Genomic DNA, 20,381 nt, shown 5'->3' with positions numbered 1-20,381 from the left:
GTGGTGTTCGGTGAAGAGACCTGATCTTCCTATGTCTAAGAATGCCTTAGCATTCTTTTTAAGAAGCACTATTAGAGAGGCTCATTCCTCCTGCCTAGAAGGTGACATGAGACTTCTGAAAGTAAAGGCTCATGAAGTAAGAGCCATCGCGACTTCGGTGGCTTTCCAAAAGAATATGTCCCTTAATGATATTCTTGGTGCCACCTTCTGGCGAAGTAATTCAGTGTTCGCTTCGCATTACTTGCGGGATGTGAAGACAACATTTGAAGACTGCTCTTCGCTGGGACCATACGTTTCCGCAGACACGATGTTGGGAGAAGAGGGCAATACTCATCCTATCCTTTAGGGGTTAGGTAGTATTTTTTAATCTTGTTGTTGTGTTTTTTGGTTGTTGGGTGGCCATTGAGATGGACGTCCCAATTTTTTAGCCTATGTTTTTCATTGCCTTAGATAGGCGGGTCAGGTGGTTGGTCGTTGCTCCTTTTCCCTCTCTGTATGGTCGCATGATCTAGTCCTATTGTGGTCACGCCCCCGTGGACAGGTCATCTAGATCTCTCCAGCTTTATAGGTCCCTACCTTGCTGGAGACTCTAGAAAAGCAGAAGCAGGCTTGGGTGACAGTAACCTCGAAGTCAGCTATGCTAACAGGTAAGGAACCAAGGCGTCAATCACCTACATTTCTTTGTTTCCTAAATCCTATTCTGTCTCTTCCCACCTCCAACGGTGGGATTCAGCTATATATATATATCTGGCAGGTAAGTGTCATGAACAAAATGATATTTTAATGATAAAATAAAGTTTGTTCATACTTACCTGGCAGATATATATACTTTTAGTGCCCACCCGCCTCCCCTCTTGAGACAGTGGCACTAGAAAATCTGAATAGAAAATGGGAATGGTTCCCGATTCCCGCCTCCCAGCGGCGGGAATGAGTACTAACCACCTGGCCACACTGCGTGTGCCGCGAGTTTTGAAATTCTGTCGGATTTCGGAGAAATACAGCTATATATATATCTGCCAGGTAAGTATGAATAAACTTTATTTTATCATTAAAATATCATTTTTTATGGAAAGTAATAATAGTGCGTTGAAAAGATGTTCAATGGGTCATGATGGTATAATCTGGATGTTTGTAAACCTTTCTTACAACTTGGTGTATTGGCAAGATTTTGTTCAGTAGTTTTAGATATAAATTCTGAAGTGCAGATGGATTTCAGCACATTTTAGAGAGCAGTGCCTTGAAATGACATCATCAGGATCTGATTAAAGATTTTCCTTTCAGGGTGAGCACCTAGGAGAGTACTCTTGCTACAAAGAACTAAATATCAAGGAGCTGCTTACTTCTGATACTTGAGTGGACCAAGATGACCCATTATCACCTGGAGCCACATCCTCTAATGGTAAGGCCTAAATAAAAATAGAACTGTCCTACTAAATTTGGTGTAAACGTCAGACCAGTTAAAGACTGCGTTTGCTTAACTGGATAACGTTGAATCTGGTACAGTTAGGAGCACTTTTGCTTGCCATGAACCCGGGTTAAAAACTGCAAATTGACTGCTTTGAACATTAGGTCAGATTTAATAAGAGTCAGTTATGGGACTTTTAGAAGTATCTGAAAGCTGATGATATTCTGCAGTAGTAGTTAGTCTGTAGTAAAGCGTGCTGGTAGAACTTTTGGCTAAGAATTCTGTGGAAAACTAAACACAGACTAAAATGTTAAATAATGTCAGTGGAAAAGGCAGCAATGTTAGATAGTTTTGATACAGGAAAGATTACACTTGCTGCACCCTCAAGAAAATCTTTGTCAGGTTTTGTAGACGAGAATGTGGTCTTCAAAACTAAGAGTTTGTAGTTCTCTGTGGTGACCAGGATTCAGGATATTCTTGGTATAATTTGTATAGGAATTCAGTTCATATTCAGATGTGACATACCAATTACTGTAGAGGGTTTTACTTTTATGTAGATGTGAGGATTCCTTGTACTGTGCGGTAAAACCTTGGTAATGGCTAAATTCCTCTTGTGGAATTTAATGTTGATTGAACTAGTTTCATGGTATATTATTAATCAGAGTTAAATCTGAATTCGTTGAAAGGAACGGTTCATTTTATATGGAAATCATGCTAGCTTTAGTGTGATGAAATAAATGTATGATTTTTACTTTAATTTACTTTGTTTTTCACCTCCATTCCCACTTCTTGTCTTCCATCGCACTGTCCAGCCACTCCAACTCCCTCTTTAGAAAGCCCCTAGTGTCTGGCTTCATAGTTATGAAATTTATATAAAATCAGTCACATCAACATAGAGCATTTTTTTGGAGAATATAGTCAGGTTTATTTTGATCACTTCTTGTTTATTTCTTGAATATCCAAATGAGAGTAGAGAAGAGAAGAGAGAATTAGGACCCACAGGTAACGTTGGTACTTCAAATAGATCACAAGTCTTATAATTCCTTGAGTTTCTAAGAGATTGCTGCCAAGATTAATGTAGTTATTGAGAGAATGAAATTTGTCCATACAAGAGTGTCACAACAGCAGTTTGATTCTTGGTGTAGTCTTCAAGAAATGTGAAATGATTGCACAGGATATCTGTTCTTGATATGAATAGCCATTCCGTATTGGAAGTTTGTGAAGGGGAGGCTTCTTGATCTTGAAACAAACTTGTAAAAACCACTTGCCTGTTTGTGTAGAAATCTTAGGACACTGTCAGCTTAGGACACTTTTAAGTGTCACTTCAGAGAATCAAGATGTAAGTGAATCATTAGGGATACTTATAATCTAAATAGGACAGTTTAAGTTGTGAAGTACAAAAGTATTTCTGTACAGTGCCTTGAATTGATGTTACCAGGATCTGATTTAGCATTTTCCTTTCAGGCTAAGCACATGGGGAATGACACTCGCTTGAGGAAAAGAAGAGTTACAAGTCCTGTGTGTTTCATACTTGATGGGGCTGACACCAGAGGAGCCCTGTACGTTTTATACTTGTGGCCAAGAAGACCCGTTTATCATCTGGATCCGCATCCTTTAATGGTAAGGCCTAAATGAAACTAGAATTATTCTGCTTTAGTGTAAATGTGAGACTAGTGCCTTTGATTATCTGTATAACAATGAAACTGGTACAGTTAGGAACACCTTTGTTTGCCCGTTAACTCCAGTTAAACCTGTAAATTGACCTTGTTGAACAATAGGTTTTATGAAAGTCAGGTATGGGACTTTTAGAAGAATTTGAAAGATTGATATTTTGCACAAGTGGTCAGTCTGTAGTCAAGTGTACTTGTAAATCTTTTGTAAATCTTTTATGAGTTCTGTCAGGACAAGTATGGAGAACTAAATGCTATCTGAAATGTTGAGTAGTGTCAGTGGGAAAAGCAGAATTTATTAGAGACTGTTGTACAGTGGAAATGTTTTCATTAGGACCACCGAGAGAAACGTCATCAGGTATTTTAGAGGAGAATGTGGGCTACAAAACTAAGAGAGTGTAGTTCTCTCAGGATATTCTTCTTTCAGTTTTTATATGAATTTGATCCATATTCAGGTGTTGTATAGAAAGTAGAGTTTTGTACTAGTATGGTGCAGTAAAATCTTGATACTTGTACATAGATAAATTTGTCTTGTAGGATTCAGTGTTGAGTACCTGTAAACGAGTTTCCTGGTAACACCTCAGCTTAGCAGACTTCTGTAACCATCAACCAGTCAACCAAGTTATCGTCATTATTTTTCAATACACCACCATTTCAAATGTGGAGGTTAAGCGTAGAGCACAGGATAGTTGAGGTTAGGAATTATGAGGAATTTTTGTCAGTTGTAAGATTTCTAGAGAATATTCAACAGACTTTGTTACTTATCAGAAAGCCAGGCTCCCAAAGTGTGTTCAATGCAGGTACTACCGAACTGGAAGGTTCATTTTAGCAATCAAGTAGCCCAGAAACACTTTCAAAATACTAATAGTGAAATTGAGCATAATTATGTAAAGTCCATCTTTCAGGTTATGGTAACTATCGGTGCATTATATGGAAATCCTTGCCAGATTTAATGTGATGTATGTCTTGTCTTAAATCATTTTGATGTCTGTTGAACATCCAATAGGTACATTAGTTTGGGCATAATAGTTATTCAGGAGACCCACTGTGCAGTCCAGGTGATGACTTAACTGACAGAAGGAGAATTCTGGACATTTCAGAGTTGAAAGCCTCCACAACAAAGTGTTCTGAATTTTGAGAAAATTGCAAGTTTTACGGAAGCTCCTCCTTTGACTCCGGAAAATTAAAACTATATTGTGGGGTCTGCCACAACCCAAAATACATCAACCATATATGCATGGTTAGAATACAGTACTTATGTAGAATTAATGTTGCAGTATGCAAGTTCACAGATTCAGAGGTAGTAAAATTTGCAAATACTGTAGTACTGCTAAGATGGTTGGTATACCCTGGACAGTTTATATCTGCAAACTCAGGGCTTTCTGATAAGTAACAAAGTCTGTTGAATATTCTCTAGATATCTTACAGCTGACAAAAATTCCTCATAATTCCTAACCTCAACTATCCTGTGCTCTACGCTTAACCTCCACATTTGAAATGGTGGCGTATTGAAAAATAATGACGATAACTTGGTCGACTGGTTGATGGGTATAGAAGTCTGCTAAGCTGAGGTGTTACCAGAAAAACTCGTTTACAGGTATTCAACACTGAATCCTACAAGACAAATTTATCTATGTACAAGTATCAAAAGTCTTTGACTGTGCCAACTGTGACTTCTCCACAGAAATTAAAACTGGGTTTTCTGTGTCCCTGTCTCCAACATGAAGTATTAACCTTAGGCGCCTTCATAACGTGGTAATCGTAACCTCCAATGATTTGTTCATTCTGTCCGTGTCAATCAAACCTTGACTTTCCTGCTCTTCAAAATTGAGCTGTATCAGAGAATTTTGCTGTGAGATTGGAGCTCCTGAACTGCATTGTAGATTCGTGATTACTGCATTTGTAGTGAATCAGTCATTTCTAAATTATTATCGGACAATTTTGATATGCAGAATAGTTAAAGTGAACTGGAGACAGGCCTGTATTATTTGTGGACCACCTGTGATGTGCCTACCTTGTTTCTGTAGCACCTTTCCACATTGTTACTGAATCAATCTGAATGCACAGGGCACTTGTACTGACATGAGAGATAGGCTAAGATTATTAATGGATGACCTCTGACCTTTTAAATTCAATACTGAAGGACCACATTTTATTTCAGGATGAAACTAATGCAATGAAGTCTCATTTTGACTTGAAGTTTGCTGTACTGAAATGCAGAGGAAAAATATTTATTGAATGTCCCCGTTTGACGTGAGGTTTGCTGGACTGCAATTTAAGGTAAGTCGTCTTAGAAACTGTAGCCTTTCCTGTGTTATATGTGAGGTCATTCCGATGGAAAATCTTAAGTTAGCAGTTGTATAGGCTCTCTAATTTTGTTTTATTTTTTATGTTTGTAACCTTTTAAATTAACATGTTCGAAAAATGACTGTGCTGTGTTAAATATAGGCACTTAATTTCTTAAATTTTAAAAGTGCAAGGTTTGGAACTGGCAATGTTTTGGTATAATAATCTTCTTTCAGCTGTTCAGTTGAAGCAATTGGCTATCACACTTGCATTGGCTTATTTACATGACTTTTTCATCTTTTGAGACTGTTTTTCCCTTATTGTCTTGTTTTGATGATCTGGGGTTTATGAACCCAGCATGGCATCAGAATATAATTGCAGTAACTCCAATATGGAGATGAATTCACTTAGTTCTTCTAATGCTGCTAACTCTTCATTTAGAGGTATTTCATCGGCAGGTTTGGGACAGGTCAGTGGTTGAAATTCCTTCCCAAAACTGAGAGAAGAATCTCGGTTAGTTTCACAGAAAAAACTGCGGTATAGAACTTTGGTTTTTTTAGTTTTCTGTAAAAGAAAACTATTGTGACAGCTTTGTCTGTCCGTCTGCCCTTTTTCTGTCCACCATCAGATCTTAAATACTGAGGAGGCTAGAGGGCTGCTAATTGGTATGTTGATCATCCACTCTCCAATCATCAAACATACCAAATTGCAGCCCTCTAGCCTCCTCCTTAGTTTTTATTTTATTTAAGATTAAAGTTAGCCATAATCATACTTCTGGCACTGATATACTCTAGGTACCAACAGCACAGACCACCACCAGACCATGGCTGAGTTTCATGGGCCGTTGTTGAAAGTTTCATACAGCATTACATGCTGTAAAGAAAACTCAATTGTGCCGAAGAAACTTTGGCGCATTTTTTACTTGTTCTTTCTTTTGTATGAGAAATTGTGAAGTTTATTATCACTGTGTACAGCTGTGTGAATCTTTCTTCAATTACTATTTTACAGGAAAAAACAAGTTTTAGTTGTCATATAATAGTTACTTTTATACTTCTTGAAATCTGAAGTACCTCCCACAGTACGTAAGCAATTAAACGATTACCACGTTCTTCTTGAAGTTTAGTAGAAAACCTCAAATAGAATCCTCTAATGTAGGTCTGCACGTAATTTATATATTGCAATACACTCCCTGAACACCTGAATTAGCCCTGGTCACTGACCAGCCCGAACTACATCCCCATAGCTTTTACCCACTTAGTGGGTAATAAACTGTCAGCGTTACCAACGCTTACAGGAAAATCTTGTCAAATGAGTTACCTGAAGAACCGTTGGCAACACTGCTGCAAGTCCCGGCCGAGTGAGGCCGAGATCTAATTGCTTTTTGTTCGCCATGCTGTGTGGGTGTGTCCCACATCAGGCGAACTTTTGGTCATTTAGCCCGACCCCCATTCAAGATTTTGGACATCAGATCACGATTTGGAGTGTTTTCAACGCACTTTCTCCTGGATGGATATTTTATTGATGGGATTTGGAACTTCTCCCGATTTTGACTTTGGGATCGGTACTTTGTATTCGATTGGATAAGTCAAACAAAAAAGACGTCGCCGTCTGCTAACGCCGATACTTCAACTTCGTTTACATCTTCGACAACAGAGCCTCCTTCTGCAGGAGATGCTGACGCTCATCGTCCCTACACGTCCTGCAAGTGTAGGATGAGCACCCTCAAACACGATCGACATTCTGTTTGTGTTTTTATGTAGGAAGACACAGTGTAGTATCAGTCAGATAGGCGGCGAGTCTTGGTCGGTAGATCAGATGGAAGAATTATTCAAAAAGTTAGAGGACAAGTTACTAGCTGAGTATGTCTAGTCTATTTTTCTAGCTTTATGACTAAATTAACGGAAACTAGAGATAAGGATAGTAGTATAGTGTTGTAGATACTAATCGTTCTTTTTCAGCCCCCCTGCCTGTTCCAGAACCAGCCCTAATGGGTGCCGGGGGTCATGGAGAACCGCAAACCTCGAAGGTAGGATCTACCGGCCTTTGCGCGGAGCAGGCAGTGTTGGTAGCAGATTTCCCCCTTCCCTCTAAAAGCGTAAGTTCTAAGGTGGATTTAGAATTAGGAATCACTCAGAAGGGTAGGAATTCTAATTAGGAAGTATTCAGGAAAGTAGTTGAGCGTGGTCTTCTTTGGGCTTAGGTCTCTCATTCAGATCAATCGTCGGTTTTATTTCCTGCTTCGTGCTCTGTGCAACAAAGGTTTCCAGATCCGTGGAGGGTCGTTCAGATTTGGTTTCTGATGTATCTGGTTCTGAATTTTTGTTTTTCCTTGAATACTCCTCCTTCGAAGGTTCCTTTTCCTTTGGGGGGTTTAAAATTTCGTTTGTCTTGTGATGGTGGTAATTCTGGCGATCGGGTTTTTCCAATATTCATGATCATGTCTTAAAGAATTTTCTGATTTGATAATGTCTATCAAGATTATCAGGGGCGGGGGGAACAGGACCAGGCTATTTTCTTCGAATTTTCTGATTTGATAATGTCTATCAAGATTATCAGGGGCAGGGGGAACAGAACCAGTCTATTTTCTTTGAAATCTCTGGCCTCTTCGGCCGTTACGGAAATTTTCCCGTTTTTCCCCCTTTTTCTTCTAAGCCTTCTTCCATTGCCCTTCTCAATATTCTTTTCGGTCCGCTCTTTGGGGGGCTCTCGGGGTCTTTGTTGCGCATCCTGTTTTCTTGGCTTTTAACTCAGCAAAGCAAGGCTATCTTGCTTCAACCCTGTATTTTAGAGCTCAGCGCCCCCTCTGTTGGGGTAAAGGGAAGGGGTACTTTTATGGATCCGTCGTCGTATCACCTTTTGCAAATCCGGTGGTTTCTCAGGCATCCGGTCTAGTTGCTTCTCAGTTGTTTGCGGAGGCGTCAGCAACTCCTTATTTCATTCTTTATGGGTTCCTAACTGTAATGTATCCTCCGCGATTCTTGCGGATGTTACGATAGTCGGCGATTCGCCGGCGCCAGCGTATCAGCACCAATAGTTTCCTCATTGTAATGTATCCTCCCCGATTCTTGTGGATGCTACGGCAGTTCTGCGATTCGCCTGCGCCAGCGTTCAGTGTATCAGCACCGATAGTTTCCGCAGCCTTTCCATTCTCCAGGATAGTTGGTAACTACCTTCTTCTGTTACCTTCGGTTCGGTACCTCGTAACTTCCCCTTCATACTCCTTTGGGTTTCGATCCGGTTGGGACCTTCTCCATCTGTCCGACGTCGGCGTTGGGCGCTCCGGTGGTTACTCCGAGTGTGGCTTTCTTCTTCCCTCCTCCGGCTTCTTCTTTCTCAACTTCTTCTTTTCAACTTTCTGGCAGGTTTTCTCTGTCCCTCCATCTAGGTATCCATGTTGGTTCCGGGTCTTCAGTTCTGGATTCCCACTCTCATGTGGTTTTGATACGTCCAGATTTGAGTGGTTCGGGTGTTGCGGCCTCTTCTCTCTCAGGAATGGGCGTGGTCTGCCCAGGTGTTGCGTCATCCCTGTTGGGTGGTGCGGGGTTTGCTCAACCTAGACTTTGGTGCCTCCAGTATGTTCGCGATTGATACGTCAGGTGTCCTTCTCAAGCACCCAGGTGTAGCAGTTCCGGGTTTTCGAGTTCGGCGTTTGCTAGGGATCGGCCTGCCTCTTTCCTGTTCTGGCTCGGTCGGACCAGTCCGACAATCCTCCGGCTCGGTCGAACCAGTCCGACAAGGATTGTTCATTTGAAGTAGAGGATCCGGTACCGGATATTAGTTCTCCTTCAGCCAGTGAGAATGAGTATAAGCAGATGGTAGACTTCATCCTCAATCCAAGGTTCCGAAGGAGCGTACACTACCGAAACAACGATGTTCGAGTCGCTATATGCGACAGAACCGGTAGTTGCTCAAACAAGATGATTTCTCCCTCCGGTCTGGTACTGCCTGACACCTCTTCACTTCGGTGTCAGTAAGGCTGGCATACCAGGTTAACATGTCGCCTGACTATACAACGTTCTTTGGCAGAAGAGGAGGGGCTGCTTTTGAAGCTTCCGCCTCACTATCCGGACATTCGGAGAGGGTTCTGTTGTGGGCGCCTTTTGCGCTCTGCAACAGTCTTAGGGAGGAGGATATCTCCTCCATGGTCTATTTCGTGTAGCTGTCGTCAGCAGTAGCGTCACAGCAAGCTATGTTTAGTGTGGCTGCTCCGGGTTCAAGGGATGTGGCCAGTATAACGAACTTGTTGCTTCTAACTCATGTCTCCAGTTTCGGCAAATATGCATCGTTGAAAGTACAAAATGTAGAAATAGAGGGTTCCTGTTTAACAGGGAACAGCCGGTACCACTTGAAGAAGCCTTTTAGGGAGAATGTCCCCCCCCTCTCTCTCTCTCTCTCTCTCTCTCTCTCTCTCTCTCTCTCTCTCTCTCTCTCTCTCTCTCTCTCTCTCTAATTCCAGGGTCTTGTGTCTCCGCATGCTTTCTCTTCAGGTATGTCTCAGGAATCGCTGGGACTTCCACATCGAGAATACAGGTATAATCTGGAACGATTCTCGCTTGTCAGATCGTCTGTGATAGTCAGAAGAAGTGCATCTGACATCCGGAAGGTCTATAGTCTCCCCTCTTCCCGACGTTCATCTGTACTCAGATGCCTCATATCAAGGTTGGGGAGCAACCTTGGAGGAACCCAGGCTTCGGGCCTCTGGAGGATCGGGAACGAGAGGAGTCATAACCTTCAGGAACCTCAGGGCTATAAAGGAAGCCCTCAGGTGTTTTCTCAGTCCTAGTGCGCAACACAATAGTGGGTCTGCTTTGATCGACATCTTAACTGCTGTGTCGTATCTGAGAACTCGGGGGGAACAAGATCATTAGAACTTAGAGGTGTATACTTTCCGCCATTCGGGTCTCATTCATCAGGTAATCAGGAATTGCGGTAGTGTCAGGCGGGGAATGATAAGCATTTCTCTTCTTTCGGAAGTCATGGCCGAGGCTTAAACTCTGCTTCGTTCGTTTAAGGTTCTTTATCTGCAAGTGTTCAGTTCCGGCATCAGTGGGGATATCTTTTGTCCAATGCGAATAATTACCAAGGTTGATAAACTCCGTCCGCTTCCATGTACACTTCTTGTCATCTCTCCGGAATCCTTCCCGTCCGCGGTCGAAAAAAGCGATTAGTTACTTTCGGAGAAATGGTTCCTGGTTCCTGGTTCATAAGCGCTCACTACACGAACACAGTTGCGGGCACACTTCTCGAACACAGTTGCGGGCACACTTCACGATTCTCGTGTGGTGCGAGGTTTATGCCTTACCACACAGTATTCGGAGTATGTCCACTTCATCTTCTTTTCTAAGGAATGGTTCAGTCTTCTATTCTGGAGGTAGTTGCTTGCGAATCCGTCTTTGTTTTCTTCCTTCACTTAAGAGACGTTCAATTCGCCCCACTGCGCATAGTGGTAGTGGAATTCTCCTGTCTAGGGTGCATTCAGTTAGCTGAGGTGGTATTCTCTTCGTGCGAAGACTTGGAAGGTTATTCACTTAGTCTACGTTTAACGGCGAAGTCTATTATCTAGGGTGCGCTCATTTAGCCAAGGTAGTATTCACGTAGTGCGGTGATTATTAGGTTAACCAGATAGGAAAATTCCTTTTTAGGCTTTAGAATCTTAAGCAACAGTGATAGTATAATCACATGAACTTAAGTTCAGAGTATCTTAAGTATCCTAGTCTTTGATAGTTTCCCTACGAGAGTCCAAAGAGGTGCTCTCATAGGCTAGCCTAGGTTTTTTCGTCGGCGCTGGGATACTTCTGTGCTCGTCGGCCTTTGCCGCAACCTGCAGGGTGGAGGGTCACCGGCTCAGCACACTGCCTCATTCCCTCCTTAATGGGTAGGCTCTGAATAGTCACTTGGGAGATGCATCGTTCTCCTTTTTACATGAAAGTTATTCTCTTAGTCCGTGTGTAGCCGCTAACCCTTCTATCGTGGGTGCGTTCATTTAGCTAAGGGGGTACTCTCTTAGTGCGGAGGTTCTTAGCGGCGGCCACTTGGAAGTCGGTGTCGTTTTTCACGACTTCTACCTAAAGACGTTCAGTTTCTTCGAAGAAGAATTTCTCGCTTGTTCCCTTTGCGACGACCAACTCGATCTTATAATTACGTGGTAATGTTAAGGGTGGGGGGAACTATAGGTAATGAATGTAGTCAGGAAATTTGGAATTTTAGATTCTCTGTTAGTCGGGGTTCATAGTGAGAATATTAAGTTTGACTTTAGTACTGTGAAGATAGGCAGATCCAGTGGACAGGTTTGGTTTCTTCAACCTCTTCTGCGACAGACATCGGCGAAGAACTCGAAGATCCTGCAACGGACGGTGAAGAACTCGAAGATCCTGCACACTCAACTTCTCCTCCATACATGAGAGGCTACAATAGCCACATGGGAGGTTCTTCGTACCCCTCCATACATGAGAGTGCTTTGATTAGCCACATGGGAGGTTCATCCCCCCCCCTCCATACATGAGAGTGCTTTGATTAGCCACATGGGAGGTTCATCGTGCCCCTCCATCCAGGTTACATGAGAGTGCTTTGATTAGCCACATGACTCAGACCCTCCATAACATGAGAGTGTTCATCATGGGAGGTTCCTCCATCCATCATGAGAGTGCTTTGATTAGCCACATGGGAGGTTCATCATACCCCTCCATACATGAGAGTGCTTTGATTAGCCACATGGGAGGTTCCTGCTTTCCCTGCTTTGATTAGCCACATGGGAGGTTCATCGTTCTCCACTAATCATGGGAGGCTGTGATTAGCCACATGGTAGGTTGGTTTTTTTTTTTGCTACTCTCTATCCATGAGGAGGTTTGAATACCACATGAGAGGTGTTCAGACCCTCCATAAATGAGAGTGCTTTGATTAGCCACATGGGAGGTTCATTGTTCTCCACTAATCATGGGAGGCTGTGATTAGCCACATGGTAGGTTGGTTTTATTTTGCTACTCTCTATCCATGAGGAGGTTTGAATACCACGAGAGGTAGCTCGACTCAGACAGTACCTAGACATGAGACTGACATCGGGGTACTCTCTCTACAGACATTCTCACCTGCCGAGTGGGATAACCAGGTGAGGATACATTCATTTATACAGAGTAGGCGAATAATGAGTTACCTGCTTTCCCTGATGGCAGGTCGGGCTGAATTAGATTGATCCCACCTCCACTAAATTTTAATTAATGGGGCTAATTCAGGTATTCAGGGGTACTCATGTATTGTATGAAGTTTTCATAATAAAACTAATATTGTAAAGATTACCTGAACACCTGAATGATTCCCACCCTCCTCCCCATTTCAATTTGATTAGTGAACAATGCAATTGGGGATCTCGGCCTCGCTCGGATGGGACTTGCAGCAGTGTTGCCAACTACAGGTACGTCAGGTAACTCATTTGACAAGATTTTCCTGTGTTGTTGGTTGTTGACAGTTAATGTTTTAGTGGGCTCTGTTGTGTTCTTTGATTTCAGATTCTCCCTCAGAAGAACCTTCCTTTCTTCGTCAGTTTTAACACCACCAAGATTTTGGGAATGCATGTGTGTTTGATGGTACTACATGCAACATTCCCAATAGCAGCTCTTAAGAAACGACAGTGGATGATTGTACTCCTACTTTACAAATTACATCAGCAATAAGTAAAATCTATTGTGAATATTAGATTCATACATCAGACATCAGCAATGAAATCTGGTTGTAGTCCTTCAAGATATTGTAGTACTTGATTTATAACAGATTTATTGGATAATCATTTGTAAACACTTTCGTGTTAGGAGTTGTCATTTGAACACATTGGCATTACAGAACAGGGCAGGACAAAAGGCTAAAATGAATCCAGAACATTCTCTAGAATTACCTTTGAAAAGTGAAACTGAAGGTGCATTATCACACCCTTCCATAAATCAAGAAAACAGCAACATGGCTCCCTTTAGTGAAACCAGTGATAGTACCTTTATGTCTGTGGATCCACTGATGGATATCAAGGCAGAGCCAGAAATATTCTTTGAGTCTAATGAAAGTGATGAGTATTCATGTAAAAGGAATTCAGCACAGATTGAAAAAGGTTCACCAACTGTAGCATATTGGGAAAAAAATGTTTTGAATGTTGGAGGACACATGCCAAAAATGAATCCAGAACATTCTCCAGAATTTCCTTTGAAAAGTGAAACTGAAGGTGCATTATCACACCCTTCCATAAATCAAGAAAACAGCAACATAGCTGCCTTTAGTGAAACCAGTAATGATGACTCTTTGTCTCTGGATCCATTGATGGACATCAAAGCAGAGCCAGAGGTATTCTGTGAGTCTAATGAAGATGATGAATATTCTTATGAAATGAATTCGGTAGTGAATGAAAAAGATCCACTAACTTGCAAAAAGGAAGTAAAACAAGAAAGAAGGAATAGTCAGAATGGAGAGAAGCCTTTCAGATCCACTGACGGTGAGAAAGTATTTTACAAGAAAATTAAGCTTACAAGTCATATCACAAATCCTACCAGAGAGAAAACATTCATATGTAATGAATGTGGGAAATCATTTTTGAGGAAATATCATCTTACAGACCATATGAGAATGCATACTGGAGAGAAGCCATTCATGTGCAAGGAATGTGGGAAAGCATTTTCCCAGAAACCAAATCTTACATCTCATATGAGAATTCATACTGGAGAGAAGCCCTTCTTGTGCAAGGAATGTGGGAAAGCATTTTCCCAGAAACGAGATCTTACAGTTCATATGAGAATGCATACTGGTGAGAAGCCATTCATGTGCAAGGTATGTGGGAAAGCATTTTCCCAGAAACCAAGTCTTACAGATCATATGAGAATTCATACTGGAGAGAAGCCATTCATGTGCAAGGAATGTGGGAAAGCATTTTCCAGGAAACGAGATCTTACAGTTCATCTTAGAATTCATACTGGAGAGAACCAAATTATGTGTAATGAATGTGGCAAAGCATTTTCCGGGAAACGAGATCTTACACGTCATATGAGAACTCACACTGGAGAGAAGCCATTCATGTGCAATGAATGTGGGAAAGCATTTTCCCAGAAACCAAGTCTTACGGATCATATGAGAATTCATACTGGAGAGAAGCCATTCATGTGCAAGGAATGTGGGAAAACATTTTCCAGAAAAGATTATCTTACGGATCATATGAGAATTCACACTGGAGAGAAGCCATTCATGTGCGAGGAATGTGGGAAAGCATTTTCCATGAAACAAAATCTTACAGTTCATATGAGAATACATACTGGAGAGAAGCCATTCATGTGCAAGGAATGTGGGAAAGCATTTTCTCAGAAACATCAACTTACAGTTCATATGAGAATTCATACTGGAGAAAATCCCACAGGGGTGTAGTCCCATCAATGCACCTCATGTGGTGCAATTTAGGCATTACTTGAATCTTTGCAGTGTTCCTTCAGCCCCTAGCTGCAGACCCTTTCTTCCTTCTAGTGTACCTCTGTTAATTTTCTCTTCCTTCCATCGTACTTTCCACCCTCTCCTAACAATTGATTCATAGTGCTTCAACTGCTTTGAGGTTTTCATCCTGTTACACATTTCAGACTTTTTTTTTACTGTTAATTCTGTTTTAGCTCAGAATGACCTTATGAGTCCTATTGCTTGGCCTTTGCCCTAAATTATATATTGTCTTCTATACAGGAGAGAAGCCATTTATGGGCAATAAATGTGGGAAAGTGTTTTTCTTTACAAGTGGTCTTACAAATCATATGAAAATTCATACAGAAGAGAAGCTGTTCATGTGCAAGGAATGCTGGGAGTAATATTTTGGTTAAATTACCTTGCAAGCCATAAGAGAATTCATACTGGAAAGCATTTTCAAGGAAACATCATCCTACAAGACATAGATAAGCCATACTGGAGAAAAGCCTTATATGTGTAAGGAAATATGGGAAGGTTCTTCCACAAAAATTGCTCTTACAAGACAGGAGAATTCACACTTGAAAGAAGCCATTCATGTGAAAGAATATGGGAAATTTGTACTGGAAAGTAGCCATTTACAGTAAACCCTCAGTTATCTGCTGTAAAATATCCAATGCTCTTAGGAGATGATTGGAAATTTGTAGATATGGTAAAAAAAACATTTCACAAATTTAAAATGTCAATTACTGTATGTGGAATGAGTCTTACCTGCTGTTAAAGTTAGCTTACATCTTTGCGCCATTAGGTGTGATCGGCCTCCCCACATCTTAGTGAGTGGTCATGAAGAATGCTGACAAGAACCTAAACATTCCAACGCCACCTGAAGGGAAACAGGTGATGACAGAGACAGTCATAGAGGATTAGCCAAGCGTCATTTTAAAAAATTTTTGTATACCAATCACACGTAATGGTGCAAAGATATAAGCTGACTTTAACAGTAGGTAAGCACTGTATCCAAATAATTAATTATATCATGAAAATTATAATTTTGTACCTTTTTTGTTTTACCTGTTTTGTGACTACAGTACTGTACAGTATATGCTTAAAAGAAGTACAGAATACTCTACAATACTCTACTGTACACTTAATGAAAACTAATTACTGTTTACTGAATAAACGTATAAAAAATTACCATTGAAATTCTCTCTCTCTCTCTCTCTCTCTCTCTCTCTCTCTCTCTCTCTCTCTCTCTCTCTCTCTCTCTCTCTCTCTCTCTCTCTCTCTCATACCTGTTCACACTGATGGAACTGTTCACATGAGCCAAACTTGAAAAACCTCTTTTTGTATCAAGAATAACTCTTGAGGAGAAAAGAGAAATGTGCAAATGCACAGCATCATGATGCATACATGTGTGTATATGCACATGTATATGCATACATGTATGTCAACACATGCTTATTTGATATCGAAAGTAGAAACTATATTGTACTGCATTTTGTTACCTCCACGTTAAAGATCTAGTAAACATTTCCCTCAAATCTTATTAAAGATGTATTACAGCATTATTGTTATTTATTATTTGGTGTGACATAAAAAATGTTCTCCTTCCAAAACATCTGAAGCTTCTGGAGCTGAGGCTATCACATATTGTTGGTTGAGACGACTTTTAAATCTGTATTGCACCATATTTACTGAAAACACTGATTGATGCAATGATATTAATTAAATTCCATTAAAGGATATCAACTTTATCATGCACTGTATATCGAGTTCTTACTCTAAATGTGAGCAATCTATAGAAACAAGGTGACACAGGCTGAGTTCTCTAAGGTATGGAAACCAATCCTTGAGCGCTGGCAAAAGTGAGAGAGAGATGCAAGACTGCAATTGGCATTACCTTTGAAGGCTAAAAAGAAAGATTACACTTCACATTTGAACCTGTAGAGTGGAACTTCTTTGACATAGTCATGACACTCAGCCACTCAAAAGTAATGAAAGAAATGACGTGTAATGACATTTTTGCTTTTTAGCCAACAACAGTCGTCAAAGCTCCCGAAGAGATAAAGCCTTGCCCAGCCCTCCCCACTCAGCTCTCGTGGCCCTCCCACCCAGTAAGCACATGGTTGCAAAAGCTCCCATGCAGACGAGGGCCCTCCCCGCTAAGCACCCCCCACCAACTGCTTACCTCAGACTACCACCCTCACAATACCCCTTTCTCAGTGTGCTATATGGCTGTTAACAACATTAATGGGGCATTTTTGTGCCCGCACAGTGTTGCCAACTATACAGGAGTCTTTCTATTCATTTTTATCGTGTATATATGTATATATATTGGAGTGCTCCATTCCTTGCAATATGGATTAACGAGGGGTTACCTACACGCCAGGATTGTGAGAAAGCATTTGGTACCTATAAAATGAATCTTAGGGACATCCACACTACAACTTTTCTAATACATATCACTGACTGGTTGAAAACAAGTTAACAACTCCAAGTAAAGAAGGAATCTGGTAAATGCCAAAGAATGAAATATACAGTAATTAAAAATCTATGGGACTTCCAGAAGCAATATGAGTTTGCAGGATAGTTCAGTATAGTAGGAAGTCTCTCTTAGGAAAAAAAAGAAGGATTGAATGCCAGCCCTCACTAGACACAGGCAAAATATAACTGCCATCAAAATGACCATATACCATTACAACATAAGGTCCTTTCTTGGACACTTATTTCATAAGTCCTCACTTAGTCCCCAAGGTTTTTTTCGTACTGCTCGAAGATTGTGATTATTATTATATTGGCATTATTTGATACTTAAGTTTTTGATTATTATTGACTGTATATTTGCTGCTTTATTGGTTTTCAGATATTTGTATATTGCTTTGGTTAATTGGTTATACCTCGGATTGTCTGATGTTATCATTTATGCTCTCTGTATTACTTGTTGTTTGATGTAGCTTAAGCGTTGGTCTCCTTTATATGATGTTTGTTGCTTTTTGCTGTGATGGTAAAGTTTATTTAAAGGAACTTCAATTTTGCTACATCTGTGGTATTTTTTGATTGACTCGTGGATTATGTGTGATGTTTGCTATGATTTATTTCATTGCTTTTGACCAAACTTGACTCATTTGTAAACATGTACATATCTTAATGTTAATAAAGTAGTATTAAGGTTATTTTGTTGATTTTGTTGCTCCCCTTTCCCCTCAGTTGTCTCTCTCGGCTTCTGCCGGTCTTTCCTGTCCACTTCTCTGTGATGGATGATGGAACCTGATGAAGATGAACTGAGGTTTGGTTCATAACAGTGGTCATGAGGATACTGAAAAGTTCTCTGTCTCTCTCTCTCTCTCTCTGTACTGTAATGAAATACGAATTACAGTACCTTTTAAATGAAATTAAAATGCTTTGAGAGGATGATTTTGTCATATTTCGGGTTTAAACTCTAGGAATAAGCATTTACTGTATGTATTAGCATTTTTTAGTGACCGTACCAAACTTTCACGAATCTTTACCTTACACGAGGGGTTCTGGAACCTAACCTCACTCAAGTTGGAGGTATTACTGTATATATGTATATACTGTATATATGTATATCATTACGTGGGTCCGTTGGTTATTTACATTAACAACCTATTAATTGGAGTCATATAACCTTGCTCTACCTCAGACCCAGGTAACTCTGCCAGTTAAGGCCAAGTAAAGCTCTAAAGGACAGACAATCAAATGGAAAAGGTTGCCAGCTGTAAACTAGTATTACAAAACATAAATTTATTATACAACCCATGGATCAGTTAAGCAAACTTACTGGAAAACTAGTTTCAACAAAAGTAGAATGAAAGGAAATGGATTATTTACAACGGCTCAAAATATTAGTCCTGATCAGGATAGATACCTTAGTGCTAAATGAAGTGATTGCAACAGATTGAAAAAGCCTCTTCAATCACTTTTATAAAACAGCTGAATTCAATGAACGGTGAACTGTGGCTTCTTGGCACTGACGATGGATGCAGATTCTTTTCCAAGCAAGAGGCAGTTTCCAGGCTCAAGGTATAGACACACGTGTGGAAAAGAAGTATCCAGATAATCTTGGACTGAAGAAGCTCTCACTAATAATTAATTCATCACAAGGGATGAATCTTACATCAAGAATAGTACTTTTCACACTGTGGAGGGGAAGTGATGTGATTTCACTAGACAGCAATGAATGTACTTAATATATGACTTCGTAAAGGGAATATGCTTTACTAGGGGTTCTTAGTTAGGGACTTTTAATTTAAGAGATGAAAATTTGAACAAGAAATATGAGAGATTCAATTGAAGAGAAATAAAACTGGGAGTAATTGTCACAATCTGACTTACTGCTGGTTAAATAATGCAGCGATCAGTTGCGATAAGCCTACTTGGTCAGCAGGGAATAACAATCATCCCACGTGATGGAGACCAAGGGGGAGAAACAAAGAGTGCTCAGAGAAAGCACTGAGAACGTCCCTTTGTTACGTTAGCTGAGAGTCACCGATGTCGGGTTGTCTTGGGTCGCTTGAATCGTGTGAAGTTCCTTCCCCAAGTGTACTTTGGACAGCAGTCATGGGTATCGTTTGGAAAATGACAAAGACTTACCAGTACATAGGTCAAACAAAAGAGGGTTTTAAGGACAGTGTATCTAAGGTCTGTCCTAGCAAAACCGTACCCCCTCTATGAAGCTTGTGAGTTTAAAATTCCCACCCTTCGGTCGGTTGGCGAGCTTAGTTTGGAAACAACTCCTGCTTCTTCCTGCTCTCCTCTTTCTCATGGGAGAAATCTGCCTTGTGTTCCTGGCTTCAAGAGAAAATTAATTTGCTATTCTACTAAGAGGCAAGGGAGAGAGGTCGAACAGCAGTATTTAAGTATATATATATACACTAGCTGACCAATCCGGAGCTGCCCTGGATAGCTGAATGACAAAAGAAACTCTCTCTCTCTCTTTTCCCTCTTTCTCATTCCTAACACCCCCTCTGCTCTCTCTCTCTCTCTCTCTCTCTCTCTCTGTCACCCTCTTCCCAACCCACACCCCCTTTGGTGCCATTGATGTCTTACCCCCACAACATTCTCTTCCAGAATGATAAATCATTCGGTATGATAAACCATTGATTTACTAAGTCTACAGGCAGAACCAGCCACGTTTCAGGGAAGCCCTTGCCCCCTCCTTTGGTGCCCTTTAGTGCCTGATTTCTAGACAGTAAGTCTTACGTATACCGAGTTTGGTGGATATTGCTCAGTGCACATTTCAAAGTCAATGTGGCACATATGCACACACATACATCCATTTATATATATATATATATATATATATGGTTATATATATATATATATATATATATATATATATATATATATATATATATATATATATATATATATATATATATATATATTCTAAACCCAGGAAGGGGACTGAACACAAGGGATGATGCAATCTGTCTCGAATTCCTGGGTTGGTAGAACATAGGAGAAGGGAAAATGAGCTGAGGGCTCTACTAGAAAGGGGAACTTTAGGCAAACTCTTCGGATGACTAGAATCACATATATTTACAATAACACAAATCAGAAGGAGGGAATAATTGGGACAGGTAAAT

The 20,381-nt window shown here is 40.6% G+C and overlaps 1 protein-coding gene across 3 annotated transcripts in view; it reads left to right on the top strand.

Moving 5' to 3' along the window:
• The window catches only part of LOC136838116 (gastrula zinc finger protein XlCGF57.1-like), a 159,189-nt gene that overhangs the window by 42,012 nt on the left and 96,796 nt on the right, over positions 1–20,381 (top strand). Inside the window, exon 2 of one of the 3 annotated variants that reach the window (XM_067102956.1) lies at positions 12,864–17,945. The exons of the other annotated variants lie outside the window; for them this stretch is intronic. Within the exon in view, the coding sequence (XP_066959057.1) occupies positions 13,219–14,751 (1,533 nt within the window). The 5' untranslated portion in view covers positions 12,864–13,218 and the 3' untranslated portion in view covers positions 14,752–17,945. Of the gene's footprint in view, positions 1–12,863; positions 17,946–20,381 lie in introns of those variants that run through there. 3 annotated transcript variants of the gene reach the window in all.

Source organism: Macrobrachium rosenbergii, unplaced genomic scaffold (assembly GCF_040412425.1).
Source record: "Macrobrachium rosenbergii isolate ZJJX-2024 unplaced genomic scaffold, ASM4041242v1 171, whole genome shotgun sequence".
Taxonomy (NCBI): Eukaryota; Metazoa; Arthropoda; class Malacostraca; order Decapoda; family Palaemonidae; genus Macrobrachium; species Macrobrachium rosenbergii.
Note: the sequence above shows the minus strand (reverse complement) of the source record. Positions and strands in the feature narration are given on the sequence as shown.